Source organism: Mytilus edulis, chromosome 5 (assembly GCF_963676685.1).
Source record: "Mytilus edulis chromosome 5, xbMytEdul2.2, whole genome shotgun sequence".
Lineage (NCBI taxonomy): Eukaryota > Metazoa > Mollusca > Bivalvia > Mytilida > Mytilidae > Mytilus > Mytilus edulis.
In genome coordinates, this window is record NC_092348.1 from 42620867 (window position 1) to 42639903 (window position 19037).

General features: G+C 33.4%; 1 protein-coding gene across 3 annotated transcripts in view; it reads right to left on the reverse strand.

The window, feature by feature from the left end:
- The window catches only part of LOC139523719 (macrophage mannose receptor 1-like), a 79344-nt gene extending 60633 nt beyond the window's left edge, over positions 1-18711 (reverse strand). Inside the window, exons 1-9 of one of the 3 annotated variants that reach the window (XM_071317941.1) lie at positions 18448-18711; positions 11870-12027; positions 9864-9994; positions 8717-8844; positions 6553-6652; positions 5647-5773; positions 4143-4213; positions 3113-3225; positions 714-840 (exon numbers count right to left, since the gene is read on the reverse strand). In XM_071317941.1, coding sequence (XP_071174042.1) covers positions 714-840; positions 3113-3225; positions 4143-4213; positions 5647-5773; positions 6553-6652; positions 8717-8844; positions 9864-9994; positions 11870-12027; positions 18448-18520 — 1028 coding nt within the window. In that variant the 5' untranslated portion in view covers positions 18521-18711. Of the gene's footprint in view, positions 1-713; positions 841-3112; positions 3226-4142; positions 4214-5646; positions 5774-6552; positions 6653-8716; positions 8845-9863; positions 9995-11869; positions 12028-15067; positions 15158-18447 lie in introns of those variants that run through there. The other 2 variants (XM_071317943.1, XM_071317942.1) reach the window with 2 other exon arrangements.
- Between the last annotated feature and the right edge of the window lie 326 nt (positions 18712-19037).

Genomic DNA, 19037 nt, shown 5'->3' on the forward strand with positions numbered 1-19037 from the left:
CAACCATTTTAACAGAAAAATTACACTGGTTATATAGCAGTTTGACAAACACTAATTTTGATCATTAAGCTTAATATTCCCTTAACAACACAACGTAATTAAAACTCTTAGCTGATTTTTACAGAGTTATCTCCCTGTAGTGTTAGGTACCACCTTAAGTATGCGTACAAAAACTAACTGCCATAAAGTAGCCAATTGTGTTTAAAGTGCTGTCATTTTTTTTTTAGAATTTAATGTTAAAGGGAGACAATTGGCAAGTGGTACATTTTTCCTTTGATCTTTCTGCCCAATACTTCACCATATTATGGACAGGACTCTATACTAAAAAATATATGGCAATAACATCACATATCAGTGCAGCGATGCCTTATTTTTGGCATACACATAAATTTATCAATTAACTTATTAAGTGTATGAAACTTCTTTCATACAACTGAACAACTGTCACATCATTTTATACTTTAGAAAATAAGTTTTACTATTTCATTTTATTTCATATTATCAGCAAAAAATACTATAAAAAGACTAGCATTTTTTTGTATATTGACTTTGTAAGCTCAAATATCAGCTTGCCCTCATCCTTAGATTTTCTTGCCAATAGTCAGTACCAAAAACAAAAATGCTATTATTCTATATATGGTTCAATTTTCTAAAAGAAATGACAATGATATTGAGAGGACACAAATAAGTTTGGAAGTAGTATATAAACCTACCTAGTTATGTCTACCACTGACATTTTCATGGCTTGACAAAGTGTTTCAGCACGAGACCGGTTATGTTCCGAGTATGATGTATAGTAACATATTGACTGATGCTGTTGATATCCAGGTTTACATACTCCTGTAACAATTAATACTCTTTTACTTTATACATAGTTACGTTTATATTGGTGATTATATAAAAAACGTCGCTCACCTTGGTCTATGTGAATATTAAACAGAAACACAGATGGATTAACTTGACAAAATTGTGTTTTGGTGATGGTGATGTGTTTGTAGATCTTACTTTACTGAAAATTCTTGCTACTTACAATTATCTCTATCTATAATGAACTTAGCCCATTAGTTACAGAGGAAAATATTTTGTTAAAAATTTACAAAAATTTACAAATTTATGAAAATTGTAAAAAATTGACTGGAAATGGCAATAACTTCTTAAGGGGTCAATTGACAATTTTGGTCATGCTGACTTATTTGTAGATCTTGATTTGCTGAACATTATTGCTGTTTACAGTTTATCTCTATCTATAATAATATTCAAGATAATAACCAAAAACAGCAAAATTTCTTTAAAAATTACCAATTCAGGGGCAGCAACCTAACAACCGGTTGTCCGATACATCTGAAAATTTCAGGGCAGATAGATCTTGACTTCTTAAACAATTTAACCCGGGTTCGATTTGCTCTAAATGCTTTGGTTTCAGAGTTATAAGCCAACATCTACATTTTACCGCTGTGTTCTATTTTTATCCATGGCGGCCATCTTGTTTTATTGGCTGGGTTACCGCACATTTTTTAATCTAGATACCCTGATGATGGTTTTGGCAAAGTATGGTTAAATTTGGCCCAGTAGTTTCAGAGAAGATTTTTTGTAAAAGATTACAAAAATTTACGAAAAATTGGTAAAAAACTACTATAAAGGGCAATAACTCCTTAAGGGGCTTATTTGTAGATCTTACTTAGCTGAACATAATTGCTGTTCACAGTTTATCTCTATAATAGTTATCAAGATAATAACCAAAAACGGCAAAACAAAAATTGCCAATTCAGGGGCAGCAACCCAACAACTGGTAGTCCGATTCGTCTGAAAATTTCAGGGCAGATAGAATTTGATTAGATAAAACATTTTAACCCATGTCAGATTTGCTCTAAATGCTTCGGTTTCAGAGTTATAAGCCAAAATCTACATTTTACCCCTATGTTCTATTTTTAGCCATGGCAGCCATCTTCGTTGGTTGGCCAGGTCACTAGACACATTTTTTAAACTAAGTACCCCAATGATGATTGTGGCCAAGTTTGGATTAATTTGGCCCAGGAGTTTCAGAGGAGAAGATTTTTGTAAAATTTCATGACGTCAGACGGACGACGACGACAAATGATAAGAAAAGCTCACTTGGCCTTTTAGGCCAGGTGAGCTAAAAAGATGTGGTATGAATGCCAATGAGACAACACACACAAGAGACCAAATGACGTGAAAGGTGATGTATGGCCTTCAACAATGAAAACAGCCCATACCACATAGTAAGCTTTAAAAGGCCAATTAGTTAGTTCTAAGGATCCCAATAATTTCTATAAATAAATGTGTGTATCAGTAAAATAAGAGACTTACATAGTGGACTATTGTTATTGATAAGTTTTTTGGTTGATTGTTGAAGTGTGTTCAGTGAATTACAACAAATGAAAGTTTTTAATGACCTTGACTGGCTATACAGCCCTTGCATGGTCGGTCAGTGAATTATAGTTGCTTACATACAATTTATTTGACCTCTAGTCTCATTGACAATCATACCACATCTCCTTATTTCCATATAGAAAAAAATTGACACAAGTTTAAAATCTGAACAATCAAGTATCAAACATTTCATAAATAAATTGTATCAAGTATCTTTTCAATTTTCCAAAAAGCCTTATGTATAATTAATCTTTTTTCTGATAAAGTGATTGCATTGGGACACACAAGATATAAAACTAAGAATATGAGGTATGATTACCAATGAGACAATTATCCACCAAAGACCAAATGCTGTAGATATAAGCAAATATAGGCAACCATACGGCTATCAATAATGAGAAAAACTCATACCCTAAAGTTAGCTAAAAACAATTTATGAACAGATATGAAAACGAATCCAGCCACTTATCTAATTATCAATTAAATAATAATTATTTAAAATAAAAGATCAGTTGCGTTCAATGTTAAAATTGAGTAATTTCTAAACAAAAGGTGGGAAGATTATCAGAAGATTTGTTAATCCTTATTACAAGTAAGCGATTTTTGATTGATGATCATGACTTCTATCCCATTTGTCAACTAAACTTCTCATGAAAATAAAAATCAAGCACTTGTAACCTTAATCGCTGTATAAATGCTTTGATATAATGTTCAGACAAACCTTCTGGCTTTTGACAGATGTATGGTTTAGGAGTTGTACAGCTATCAGGGTACAAGCCTTTTGCTGCATCCTTCACTGTACTGTTTATAGTCAAACAGGCAGGGTTAAAATTGCTGAAATAAAACGTTACTGAATAAGTTGTTGTTTATGGTAAATTAACAGGTACTAGGACACACCCTGGAAATTGCTGGCAATTCGAGCATGTTGGAAAGTATGTTAACTGTTGTAGCATGAATTTTTGTAAAACATTTCATGACTGGAGAATTTCAGGAAAGGTATCAAAAGTCATAGGTACTTAGTTTAAACATATTTATTTATAGTGGATTGGGAAACAAGTTAATGCAACTTATATTAATCCCTTTCCACTTTGAGGGTGCAAGTGCTGCCTTGTAATTTTTTTTAGCCCTAGCCTTTTTTCCAAAACCCTGGATTTTTTTATTTTATATTAATTTCAATACTTATTCACGTTTTTCTGTATACTATGAACAGACATATACTATAACCTCTAGGCTCTATATAATATATGACTGCCGTTGATAGTAAACTTGAAATTGATAGTAAAAAATAAATACTTTATTTGTTCATAGTAAACAGAAAAAGCAAAATAATAATCCTGTCCCAAAGTACCCATGAAAATTATGTGTAATATTTTAAACAGTCCTAAAGCTGAGACTGCATGAAATTTAAGAAAACTAAACATAGAAAAGAAAAGGAACCATAAATAAACTGCTAACCACAGTTAAAAAGACAGGTCTGCTGTTCCAGGGGAGATAAAAAAAAATTGGCTGTGTTTTCCAAATATACGACGTTTAAAATTACTTATACCACTGAATCAGAAATTTGAACATTTTAAAGTCACTCTTTTTGAGGAACCTCTTACATCTCTTTTAAAGATTTTAGGGATGAAGAAGATGAAACATGGTGTATTTTTTAACAATTCAAACTCCTTAATGTTGTCAAGCTTTTTGATGAACCACCAATCATGTGAGTGAGGATGTGCAATGACTGAACCCATCATTATTGTACCTACTCAGTTGTTTTACTGGGCTGTATATAACTATCAATGCCAATAGCTTCAGAGGAATTGGTATAGAAGTACTTCTGAAAAAAAACAAAAAATTCACCATTAGAGATATATCTTAAACAGACAATAAAATTGAAAATGGAAATGGAAATGGGGAATGTGTCAAAGAGACAACAACCCGACCAAAGAGCAAACATTGTTTAAGTGTCAATAGGTACTTTTTCACAAAAGCTTACATATTATAGTATCACCAATTATAAACACTTATTGCTCTCTTTTTTTTTTTTTGCTGTCAAATTAAGGTTCATGATTTTGACCCTAGTTCACATATTTCATATACAACATTCTAAAATGATATATCCAAATTACAAAAAGCAAAAAAAAATGAATTACCAATACACGGACTTGTTATAATGTATCATCAATTCATACATATTGCAGACAAGAAACCATGCAATTATTTATCAAGACTACCTTCAAAGTCATTTAACTTGATTTACCCCAAGTCAGCAGCAAAAAAAATCAGTGCTTGTTGTTTGTTGCTGTTTATCATAATGTTGTTTTTTTTCATTTGCTGTTTTGTACATTTATAAAGCCATTAATTGTTTGACATTTTGTAATGCAGAGGCCATTTAAAGCTTGCTATGCAGTATGGGGTTTTCATTGTTAAACATGTTGAAGGCTATATATACAGTGATCTATAGTTGAAACATCCATGTCATTTGCACTCTGATGGATAGTTGCCACATTGGTAATTATACAACATCTCCTTATTTTTATAACAATGAATTTTCATTTTCCTGTCTTTAATTCAAATATTTAAATCCAGCTAATGTATCATGAATGAAATAAGTAGATTTATTTGATTGTTGGTTACTTAACGTCCAGTGGCAATTATTTCATGCATATTCAGGACCATAAAGTAGAGATTATCAAGTTTTCTACATATTATATCTGAAAATATTTACTGTGAACCTTTTTAGGCAAGTGAGCACAGCTTCACATTGTCAAGTGGCTGAATTTTATAATATTGACAGTTGCTGAAAACTCTTATTATTAATACAGTTAACTCCTGTTGTCTCGAACTCAGTTTTCGAAATTTCGGATGAGTCGAAGTTTTCATGTGGAGTCGAAGTTTTCATGTGGTCCCGAACTTTATATGGAACATAAATATTTTATGTTTTATTGTCATTTTGTTTATTTTCTTTGGTTACATCTTCTGACATCAGACTCAGACTTCTCTTGAACTGAATTTTAATGTACATATTGTTTACTTTTCTGCATTGGCTAGAGGTATAGGGGACGGTTGAGATCTCACAAACATGTTTAACCCCGCCGCATTTTTGCGCCTGTCCCAAGTCAGGAGCATCTGGCCTTTGTTAGTCTTGTATTATTTTAATATTTCTCTGGTCCGGCTGACTTTGAGATAACGAGAGTCAACAGTATGTTTAAGTAAAAATATGCAAGAGTAAACCAGTGTACTTTCAGAGTATTACAATTAATCTATTACCTTGTAATTCCTTATAATTCCAACCCATGAATCGAACTGTTGGAAGCTAGCTATTGTAGATACTGCATGCAGGGGACCAGTATCTGCAACAGCAGCCAGGTTAGAGTCTAAAGCTTTACAGTCTGATCTGTTAAATAAAACAAATAAGGTAAAGCTAGAAAACAAACAAAAAAAGATCTGCATTTGAATACTCACTGCAGATGCACATATCTTATCTGTCAAAGGGCAACAATTCAAACAAAAATGCAAGCATTGTTGTATTATTCATATACCCCTCCCCCAATTGTAATTCAAAGTATCAGAAAATAGCTCACACATTACATCTAATCACTGCCAAACTGTTGTTCCATAAAAACAAATATTGATTGAATAAATTTGTTTAAAATAAATTTGTTTAATTCATTTAATTTATTGTAAAATAGTTGTGCCTATATAGTCATGATTGTGTGCATGGTATTTGGATTCATTTATTTTATATAAAGCTTTTAACAAATAATTTACTCTGCCTGATAGCAATACCTATGTTTCCCATACTGTGACTTCTGTCGCAGGAATAACAAAAAAAATCATCGTTAATACCATACATTTATTTTCCCTATCTGAGGGAGATATGAAGATTTTTTTTCATTCAACTGCCTACACTTTTTTACTTCCAGAACATTGAATTTTATGTCTGAAATCATTTTTTGGACAAAGTATAATGAATTCCTGTATACTACAGGTATTGCTATTTAAAAAACTTCAAAACCCTATTTACATCACCAAGAAAGTCCCAATGTTCAGAAGGGCATATGAAGTTTGGTGCACTGTCATGTGGGATAGTCTCAACCAATCAAATATTGAATAACCTTCAAATTCAAAATACAGTGAAATAATATATGTTATCAGAGGCTTTTAAATGCTTACTCTGACTCATTCCATGTCTTGAATTTTTGTACAAATTTATAACATGACCCCTGGTGGTACTCCCATCCATTGTCTGCATCACATGTCAAAGGATTCGTCTCTATAAAAAAGAATAAAATCAACATATGTACATGTACACTTTATATGCACAAGATATTTGCCACCAGACATTGAAAATTAACAATCAATCGGTCAATAAATTTATTTTCATAATATTTAGAAAAACAAAGGATATTGGGTATCTATCCACAACACAAAATCAATACATGCAGAACAAACAAAATACAAAAATTGCAGTTCTTCATCTAAAAGTCACATTTTGCTCGCTTTCAATATGGCACCATATTGTTAACTGATTGCTTTTGGAAAATATTTTGACTGAAAAATGTTACAAAAAGTTAATATAATTGTGAAATGTAAGCAGGCTTAATTTTTCCAGTTTATATTCTATCTATGAATCATAAACTTACCAAAAGCGTCAATTCATCATCTGATTTTTATTTTTAATCATGACTAATGACCCAAGGCCATGACATTTATTGCACTTGAAATTTATGGGTTGAAATATGAACCATACCTATTATTTGAAGAGTCTCTTAACCATGCATAAACATGTATTGTTACTGTGACCTAGCTGCAGGAATTACGTTTCTTTTTTCCATATTCACAACATATTTGTTTGATGTTGATTGGAGCTTTATATCCTGCAGCAAATATTTCATGCATTTTCCAGATAAGTAACAATCCATTTAAAAAATGGTTGATTCCAAAAAGTAGTTCAAAATGAAAATGTGGAATAATGTTTTATTTCACTTGAAACACAAATTGCATAGGATTATTGTTTTGCAAATGTAATGACCATTCAACACAAACATGACAAAGTTATCAACACTTTTAATTTCTGAACAAAATACCGATCTGTCATATTTGGTGTACCTAGATAGATGAACAGACAACAATGTCAAATGATTACAATAAATGAATTACTGTGGATTTCTAATTATTTCTAAAGTACTAATTTCCGTGGTTCAAATGGGTATTAGTCACAGGACCTGAAATTGACATGTTTAATAGAGTACTAATTTCCGTGGTTCAAATGGGTATTGGTGGACCTGGAATTGACATGTTCAATAACGAATTTCTGTGGTTCAAATGGGTATTGGTCACAGGGCCTGGAATTGACATGTTCAATAGAGTACTAATTTCCGTGGTTCAAATGGGTATTGGTGGACCTGGAATTGACATGTTCAATAACGAATTTCTGTGGTTCAAATGGGTATTGGTCACAGGGCCTGGAATTGACATGTTCAATAGAGTACTAATTTCCGTGGTTCAAATGGGTATTGGTGGACCTGGAATTGACATGTTTAATAAAGTACTAATTTCCGTGGTTCAAATGGGTATTGGTGGACCTGGAATTGACATGTTCAATAGAGTACTAATTTCCGTGGTTCAAATGGGTATTGGTCACAGGACCTGGAATTGACATGTTTAATAAAGTATTAATTTCCGTGGTTCAAATGGGTATTGGTGGACCTGGAATTGACATGTTCAATAAAGTACTAATTTCCGTGGTTCAAATGGGTATTGGTGGACCTGGAATTGAATTTGACATGTTCAATAAAGTACTAATTTCTGTGGTTCAAATGGGTAATGGTGGACCTGGAATTGACATGTTCAATAAAGTACTAATTTCCATGAAATCAAGTATTCAAGAAATCACTATTTGTTAATTGAGGGTTTCATTAGGGGGTTCCTATACCGGATCCCGCTTACTGTTTTGTCAGATTCCTGTATCCCGCTTACACTATGTGCGTAAGCAATTTTCATTTTTTTGTCATTTCCCGGGTCCCGCTAGACCTCATTTCCCGTTTTCATGACAAAATAATTTGACTTTCACGTGTCACGCTTACAAAAAATCAGCAATCCCGTGTCACGCTTAAGACCCCAATGAGACCCACTTAATTAAATGAATACACAACTCACAAAATGGGACAAATAGTCCCCAAATAAACGATACTGGTACTGAATATCTTTTTGTCTTTGGTATGATTACTCACCATCATTGTTGAACTAAAGAACTATATATGTGGTATGATTGCCAGTGAAACATTAATACCACCTGATATTATTAGTGTAGTCTGTATATCATAACATACCTTACCTTTATCAAGTTCACAAATATAGTTGATTCTTTTTTCACAATTGATATCATTTAAGAAATGTGGGCAACAGATTTCTGCACAATGTTCCTTGTTCATATAATTATTGGGTTCACCTGAACCCCAACGACTGAAAATTAAAAAAAATATATAATTGCTATATATTACAAGACCTTTGTCAATAAACTGCTGACACAGAAATATGTCTTGACTGTTGGCATTAAATTCAGAAAAAAAACTAACATTGCTTATGAATTCAAAGTAACAGCATGAACTAAGGGACAGAGGGCCTCAAAATGGTCTAGCTGACTATGCGGCATTGGCTTTGCTCATTGTTGAAGGCCATACTGTGACCTATAGTTGTTTATTTTTGTGTCGTTTGGTCTCTTGTGGAGAGTTGTCACATTAGCAATCATACCACGTCTTCTTTTTTATAAAAAAAACTGATGAACTCATAGTAATGGCAAATGCAACTTCAGAAAAATATTATTCATCTATCACATGTTACCAAACTGACTTAATCAGATAACTTTACATTGAAAACTTGTAATTGATTGAAAGCCATTGGACCACAACCTACAGGGGCAAAGCCTTAAAATACTGTTGTCAAACTGATTTGTTCTGATTGAAAAGCAACTTTATAGAAAAATATCATTGATCTATTGTTCCTAATTAACTCAAGCAGAAAACTGAACAAGTGATGATGATGACAATGTCTGATATCTGATGCTTTTGTAGCGGGTAAGACAAATAGAAAGATCTTTATGATCAAAAATGAAAACTACAGCCTCCAAGGAGCATGTATCTCTACCCTGTTATTTTTGTTTACAATTGATGCCTTTTCAGCCAGGCAAGCTTAAAAGGGCAAACTGTGTATTCTGAATACTTGCTTAAAACATACAACAGTGCTAACTAATGGTATATTGTGGTTTATAGTCAAGATGAATAAGAATGTCAACTGCAATATCATGAAACCCGATTGACCAGGGGTCAAATTTAAGCTTTTATGTGTTTGGGCCAGCCAGACCAGTGGACTGAAAAATCTACTGGTCTGGCTCTTAATTTACTGGTCCAGCAAAAATTACATTCACTTGACAAACAATGATAGATGTTTACTTTTATTTTTATGTGTTCTTTTATTTGACTTACACAACAGTGTCATCTAATGCAATATTACTGCTCCAGTTCCAGATTGTTTCATTCTTTTGTAAACTTGTCCACCATTCTGGAGTACCAGTTGCCTTTGCTTTTACTCTCCTCAGTTCTTGTTTAATCCATGACTTCAATGGAAAAATTGGCGTGTTAATTTTTCATGAAATATAATTTTTATTAGTATAAATATTGAATCGTCACTAGTAAATTATAACCAAATGTTTTTGTTATTCATTACTAAAAATGTCTATCTAAAATAAGGGGACGACCATTAGATATTCACTCTAATTAGTATAGATTCATAATTACAATTATGTCAACTAATAATACTGATGCTAATGAGAATGTTCAATTAATTACATAACACATAATTAACTCAACTTGAATCTGTCAAGTGATGATTTCTCTAAATTTATGACACCACAAATAATAAGAACTAGTTCAAATCTATACAAAATGCTGAAGGTCAAAATAACTCAAAATGCCTCTATGACAGATTCCATATAAATATTATTCATTTATTTGATGTGTACAGAAAATTTATTGTTTTCATGCAAGAATGGTTCAGGACAAAACATAATGTAAAATTCCAGAAATGCATTCATTTAACTGGATTCTACCATTTTTAGTCACAATAGTGGTCTTTGCCCAATGTCCAGCGAACTTGGGAATGACTACTTGTTTGAAGCCTCCAAAGTTTGGTAGAAAGAAACAAAATTTGTAGGTCAGGGTAGTACATAGGTTGGAAAAATTTCAAATTTTGCAAAATATTTTATACATTGTATACTACAGTAAAACCTGTATAAACCGGCCGGCTACGGGACTATGAAAAAGGGCCGGTTTGGACAGTGAGCCGGTTTAATCAGGTTTCCGTTTTGACCGGAAGTTAATGACTTGTGACGTCCGACATTTTGTATGTAAAAGTTCTCTCTGATTGTAAATTATATCCTATAAATCAAAATACTTTCACTTCGTTTTTCATTGTTTGCATTTGCATCATAATGCTTGCGTTGTTTAAATTGTAAGACGAGAGTTGCGATTTACTCCCATGATCAATAATTTGAAATGTTGGAATGGCCGATTAAAAAGCCAGAATATTATCAAAAGTAATTTCATCACTTTCGAAACGTTGTCGTACAGTGTACAATATCCATTGATTGTTGTCATCCGGGTGTTTTTTATTATCAAGGTCATTTGTTTAGGGGTTCACAACAGGGAACCCAGGATTTCCAAATCACGATGTGAATTTCTTACTCCGCGATTTTAATTTTTTTATCCAAGTTAAAACGTAAGTTCAATCCGAGATATATTAGTTGTGTATTTTTGTTTAATTGACCCGTTTATAATGTTTTAATAAATAATACAGCTCACTACTGTACGATTGTAGGTTCACAGTTTGACACCTGACTAATTGATTATCACGAAAAGCCATATTGTATAAACAAATATGCTTTGATTGCATATCGATCATTGAAATTAATTAGACAAACCGGTTTTGACAGGTAATAATGAATGTAATTAAGAGTATTGGGACTTCATAATTAGACCGGAATTCGGAATACACAGGGTCCGGTTTACAAAGGGTATTTTAACAAAGACTTTGAATGGAAAAATAAGGGACTTTCATTTTCGGCCGGAATGGACAGGAAACCGGTTTATTCAGGGTCCGGTTTAATCAGGTTTGACTGTAGTACTTAATTTGCAAATTTCTGGACTTGACAATGACCCAAAAATGAATATAGTCTTTGAAGGAGCTAAACCAAATAATACCATAAAATGTGTTAGCAGAAACAGAACTATATTTTGTTTTGCCTAATGATTTGAAAGTAGTGAAACTAATAAGCTTAAAAGCAGCATAATAATTATACCTATTGGCGACCTTCTGCTGTTGTCTGCTCTATGGTCGGGTTGTTGTCTCTTTGACATATTCCCCATTTCCATTCTCAATTTTATAGTATTATAAAATAAAATAAACAAATTGCTAATATCATATGCACACTTACCATCTCAAGAGAGTCCTCAATTGACAACAACTGTGCCCGCATAGAATTACATACATATTTAGCTTCAAACCAATTTCTTTTGTGGTTATCAGCAAAAAGGTAGCACTTCTTACCCATAGGACCATCAACCCATCCAGGTGGGCATACTTGTCCATTGGCTGAAAAAGGAAAATGTATTTTAAATGAATTTCTTTCACCATTCATGATTGTTCCATGTGCACAACTGTGCAGGTCTTAGTTAAACTGATGATCCCAAATTAAAACACTGAAGACAGTATTAAAGGTTTCAAAAACAAAGAAAAACAGAAGTCTGCTCAGATAGCAATTTTACTTAGCCATATCAAAGGTGCTAGTTCACAAGCAGTCTCCACCAAAAACTTTTTCAACTACTAGTCCGAAGACCAATATTCTGACATTTTTCTTAATGGTCCAAACAAAGTTTTGCAAATACCAGTGGCGGATCCAGGGGGTGGTCCCACGGCGCACCGGACCACCCCCATGACGAACCTCAAATTTTTTTTAAATGTCTATTTTTTCAATAACTAGCTAATTAACAAATTAATACTTAAGATTAATCCTTTCATCGCACTAATTGGTTATGGATTACCTGGATACCTAGAGGTGTCACAATGATAGAATATATACGGATCAATGCGTTTCACCTGTATACATCTAATTAAATTGTCAAAACAGCTCGTCAATATGAAGAAGTTGACTTCTTATTTTGAAAGGTAAATACAAATTATTTTTGTATTTTTAAGTGAAATTTCCATATATAATAGCATTGTCCAACTAACGGAGTCTCGGTTTTAAATTTCATTTATGTACATTTTGAAAAAAACAACCATTATGAATGAATTAAATTTATTTATCTATCTCTGTGAGCCCCACCCCTTTCCCCCAAAATCAACAGCAATTCAAGCACTGAAGTTGGTACCGGCATTTGTACAAAGCGCAACATTTGATGAAATTAAACATTTTGTAGACTTTTACCATACTGATTTGCCGAGTCCATCTGCAATGCCGTCCGAACTGCGTTTGTGGCAAAAGACTTGCGAGTCAATGCTTTCAAAACCAGAAACTGTAGCCGGTGCTCTGAAAGTATGTTACAAAACAGACTTTCCAAATATTTCTGTTATCTTAAAAAGCATAGCTACCATGGGGGTGACGAGTTGCGAATGTGAGGATCCAACAGTGAGTTATCACTTTTAAAAACCTACATGAGAACAATTATGGGACAATCGCGTTTAAACGGACTTGCGTTGATGCATGTGCACTACAGTTTGGAACTAAACATAAAACAAATTATAAATAACTTTGCAAGGAAACACCCGCGACGCATGATGTTGAATGACCTGATAAACGACTCTTTGTTAAATTAGTAAATTTTGAACAATTTTACGTAGAACTATTTTTACCGATTCGGAACATTTTAGCTAAACTTTTTTTACAGCTTGCCTCATTCAGATGACAGTTGCATGTACATGTATGTTTTGCTATTTTAGATTGCAATATATTGTCTATATATATAAGCGTCTTAAATAAAAATCAGTTTTACATGTCTTTAAATTCCTTTACCTAGGAATATGTGCATTGCATGGTGTTGTCCAAATTCATGATCTTCCATAATGTCAAAAATAATCATACCATTCAATATTTATTTGGGACCACCCCCAATTTTTTTTCTGGATCCGCCACTGAATACTTACTAGCCCGAATGAAATTTTACTAGTCTGGGGCATTGGACTAGTGGCTAACCATACAGACTGCACAAGGCAGCTAATACTCAACTGCATTGGAGACTTAAAATAATAAATTAGAGGCTCTCAAAATCCTGTGTCGCTCACCTATCTACTGTGGTCATCGGATACATTTTTCAATCTAGATACTCTACAGAAAATAGTGGTTAACTTTAATTCTATTTAGCCTTGTAGATTAAGTGGAGAAGATTTTTGTAAAAAGATTACAAAAATTTACAAAAAAATGTTAGAAATGGACTATAAACATGATAAAGGCAATAACTTCTAAAGGGGTCAATTGACCTTTTTAGCCTCGTTCTATTTTTAGCCATGTCAGACACATTTTTAAACTAGATACACTAATGAAGATTGCATGTGGCCCAGTGGTTTCAGAGGAGTAGATTTTTGTTAAAATCAACAGACGATGATGACGACAACGGACAATAAGTGACAAGAACTTGACCTGTCAGGTCAGATGATCTAAAAATAAGACTCTGGAATACACTGTCAAATGAGGCTAGAAATATGGCCTCATTAGTTTCTGATTTCAGGAATGGCAAGTCTTGCACAGTTAGCACGAGACTCGCACATTTTCCTTCGATCTTTTTGTTTTTTTCTCTATCATGACTACATGTATGATCTTTACAATTATGGCTGAATCTCACGCATTTTCTTCATTAAAAGTTGGCAGCAGAACTGTTATTTGACCATGGACAGTTACATTTCTAGCTGGTGTAATGGTCAAAATAATTTTTAGAATGCCAGTAAAAACCAATTAAACTCCTATCTCATGGCTAAATTATCATCCCTGCTTGCGAATTTCTAGGCTTTATTATAAAATGTTGCTACCTGGTTGGTGCCTGGTGGTTTGATTCAGATTTAATGCTTATTAGCTACTTTCTTTTGCTATATGATTATAATAATGATTTCTGCTGTGTATTGTCATGTTCGAGCCTCCTATATAGATTTTTTTTTATTATTATAAATGCGATTACTTTGCCGTTTTTATAGTGATTATTGATTACTAAACCAAATTTTTCATGATTATGAGATTATTTGATAATCTAGATGTGTATTTTTTATCATTTTATTATCTTGTTTAATTCTTTTTAATGATTATGTTATTATATTGGCAAAATATTTGTGATTATATGATTAATTGTACACCCCCATGAGGGGCCTCTTTAATATTGTGCCATAAGATAAGATAAGATAAGATAATTTTATTAACCAATCATGGTGCCCAAAATTTGAGCTATACAATCAAATGAATTACAAAATAAAGCACAGAAAATGATTAGAATGATTAAAGTACAATTAAACAAAAAACCGCATGAATACACATTTACACTAATAGCCATAACAAATCATAACACCATTGCTTTGTTCAATTTGTTGTTTATTTTGCAATATTAAGTCAAACTTTGAAACTGAATAAAACAAATAATGTACAACTTACCAGCACGAACGTGTTCACCAATCTAAAGAAATATTGTCAAAACGAGGTTTTATGAATATCCAAGTCTGCATGGACACATGCAAGAACATCATGCAGCACGAGAATTTTCATTCCCGCGTAAACTCTAGGAAATGTATTAGCTAGCGTTATAAATAGAAACAGGGGATTTACCCGTATAATCGTTACACCCAACATAACAGAACTACCGAAATAACTAAGATATACAATAACTTTAAGATTACTCTACAAAATCCTAAAAATGATTATTATTTCTAAAATTCTATAATTGTAGACTTGTTCCCTGTGTTGCATACTATAAATCTGAGACTACTATAACACACCCGTCACGTTATAGTAGTCTCAGTATAAATTTAAAAGATAGGGGATCAATGTCTCGAATCATATAGTCACTGTCGCAGGCACTTGTTTCTGTCAATGTGGGGTTTACTATCCATACCAGTACAAAAAAACACAACTATTATAATTATACCTCCTTATAGAGGACAATTATTTTTCGCGTTTATCTACATGTAAACTACGTTCTACTTTCATATATAGAGACTCTCTGTATACTGTCATGGACTTTCTATGTTAGTATAAAAAGTCCCTGATTCTGTCTACTGTTTTCTTTGAAATGTTTACTATTTAAGGGGTCATATCACTTGCATATATATTGAAATAAGTAAAACATGCTCAACTTCATCTAAAACTATCTCGACCAAAAACTTTAACCTGAAGCGGGACAGACGCGGACGGACGGACGGACGGACGGACGGACGAACGGACGAACGAACGAACGAACGACCGAACGAACGAACGAACACAGACAAGAAAACATAATGCTCATAAATAGGGCATACAAATTTATTGTTGAAAGGGAAAAACGTGATTTGGCAAAAATGAAAGTAAGGTAGAGATACGGCCTGAGAGGAAGGCAGGACCTATATTTCGGGGTGTCGGGATCGGGTGTTTTTAAGCTCGGGATTTGGGGATTGATCCTTACAGGATCCGGGGATATATTTTTCGATTTCGGGATATGAATTTCTTTAAATTCTGCATCTCGGGATTTCATGGTTTTAAGCCCGGGATTTCGGGATCAGGCCCCCTCTGACCACCCCTCAAATTAGCCTTAGTCGGTCTGAGGCATTTATACATGATTCATATCCTAATATTGGCATGTTAATAAGACTCTCAAAAGAAAAAGCACTGATGGATTGTCCTAGAAGCATATTTTATTAGACTAATAATGGTCTATATATAAGCAGTTACATTTATTTCATGTTTGAAACGGTGCAAATTTTAAATTTGATTTGACTTTAACCAAAAGAAGCATTGTATCAAAGGAGAAGAATAATTGTGGTCTGAGGCCAGACACACGAAAATAATTGGATTTAACAGAAAGGAAACAAATATCGGACTTTGGAAAAAGGGAGAGGGCTTTTGATACCTTTTATGAAATTCTCCATACATAATATCTTTTACAAAAAATCATCCTACAATAGTTCACAAGTATATATGCCCGCGATTTCGAGGGTGTGTTCTAGTAGTATTTATACATGAGTTGATAACATTTAATGCTAATGGGTAAAGCGCCCAATTCACACCGCACTGCTAGATTGGAAGACTTTCCATGAACCCCACCCCACGTATGTTTTTAAATATGGAGTTTTGTGTTTTTCCTAATTTACTTTTGTCTAATGCTTCAAATTTAGTAAATACAGCACAAACATCATTTTCCAAAAGACCACAAAAGTGAAAAAGTATATTTCGACTAGCAGGTCGAACAACTGCCTCTCACGCGGCATGGTGTTCCTAAACCTTGCTGACTGCCATTAGCAATTACCAAATAAATGGATCACCAGATATAACAAAATGGATCTTATTGCTAATATGTTACCAAACAGAAAACAATAAACTTGCAGAAAAGATGGTATACCGCAAACCTGAGGTCAAAAGGAGTAGGTTCAGCAAGACCCCTTTTTGGCCCCAAAATTTAGCAGTTTTACAAAGTTGTGAAAATGTAACCTTTCAGCTATTTATTGGAAAGTAGAATGCTTCTGCTACATGAATATGGGCTGTTTTCAACAATACAATGCACATATATCGTGTACTAGCATCATTAAGTCATGCTAAATTACTGAAATCTTCACAATTTTAGCATTTTCGTTAAATCGTCGGACGGTTTCCGTCTTAAATAAAAGTGGCCACATTCGTGTTCATTCGTGTTCATTCATAATATTGAAGTATAAGTTGTATTTGATGATAATACATAACATATCTAAAGGTTGAGGATGAACACAGATGCGGCCACCTTCATTTTTGACAAAAACCATATAATAAGTGACGTTTTTTGGCATATTTGATACATTTAATGACTGAATCAGTTAAAATCTTTCACTTAAACTAATCGAATCAATTGAAATAGACACTTAAGTGTTTAAAAAGTGTCCAAAATCTTTCGTTAGATGAACCTGAAATTTGAGGCCAACATTGGTCCTTACTGGACCTACTCCTTTGAACCGTGACCCGTGACATCCGGATTTCAACAATAATGTCTCTTTGGTGAGATTAGGCCGGAATCAAAACGGTATTTGGATGGCCATATAATGTACCTCAATTTAGGATAGACTTTTCAATTTTTTAAAGCGTCAAAATAGCTAGGACTATGAAGACCGGGTGCATATAAACCTGAAGGCAAATATAAAGCAAGCCCAAACGAAAAAATATAAATAAGTCAAAATTGAAAACAACGTTGAAACCTATGATTGCGTTGGATAAAATTGTGTGCATGCAAAACTAATTTCTTGGTAGAGGTGGTCTAAATCGTGACAGCATAAGCAACATTTTCCTAAAGACCCGGCAAAAAAGTATACTTTAACAAAACGTATTTGACCTGCAGGTCGAATTAAAGAAAATGTGACCGGTTCTCTAGATCTTCCATCAAGTTTTTAAATCACAAGCTTGAAAAACTCTTTTAACTTACCGTCACATCGGTTTTTGGTTCATTTCATTGAAACATATAGTATAGAATCGTTTACGGTATCGCCTCTTTGTTTATGATATTTAAAATGGGCGATTGCAATAGTTTCACTTGAGAAAAACATTCGTAACTCCACCTCTGGTAAAATTCAGAGAAAAGGATAATTTCAACTTCTTTCGTAATTCAGTTGACGGTGACTGTGTTTTTTTACATGTATTCTGTGAAATCGGTAAATTCCGTGTTTCGTATGTAATATTTTGTAAATGTACATAATGTATTTGTTTAAATTAACAATTGTCACTATATATAACTTGTCTTCGTTGAATGACAGTTGTAAACTAAAAGAAGAAAACATGTCATTTTACATAGTATTTAATTTTTCACTGTCAGAAGAACTTACCACTGAGAATAATTGCGAGAATCACACAGATGAACGCCTCCTTTTTCATCCTCACAGATAGACTATAACACATAATACATACGAGAAGTGAAGTAATTCTTTTAGCTGTTGTCCTTAAGAAGGAAATATGTACTTAACAGTGAAAATAAAAGTAAGATAATTAATCTGTGCCGACAGTACGATTCGTTAAAAATATTTGAGATGTTCTTCCTTCGTGTGTATCCGTGTTTGTCGGGACTTTGAACAAAAAATATCAGCCTACTCAAGTTAAAACTTGGGTTTTTGTTGGTTTTTGTGACAGATAAACACTCATTACATGTCTTATTGTGATATCGACACAGGATTCTTGCCTTTACTTGGAAATCATAGTCACTTATGATTTATAGAATTGTGTGTTGATGTAAATGACTCCCAGTGAATCACTTGTAATTGCGATTTCAACAACTTGTAAGCTGTGGTGAAACTTTCATCAATTCACTTACAACCAAACTCCAAAGTTAAGAAGATTGAGTAGGTATAGTCATATAGACCCCCTGTCCTCCGGCTAGTAGTAAAACTCTGCCAAAATGAGATGGGACTGGTTGGAATAT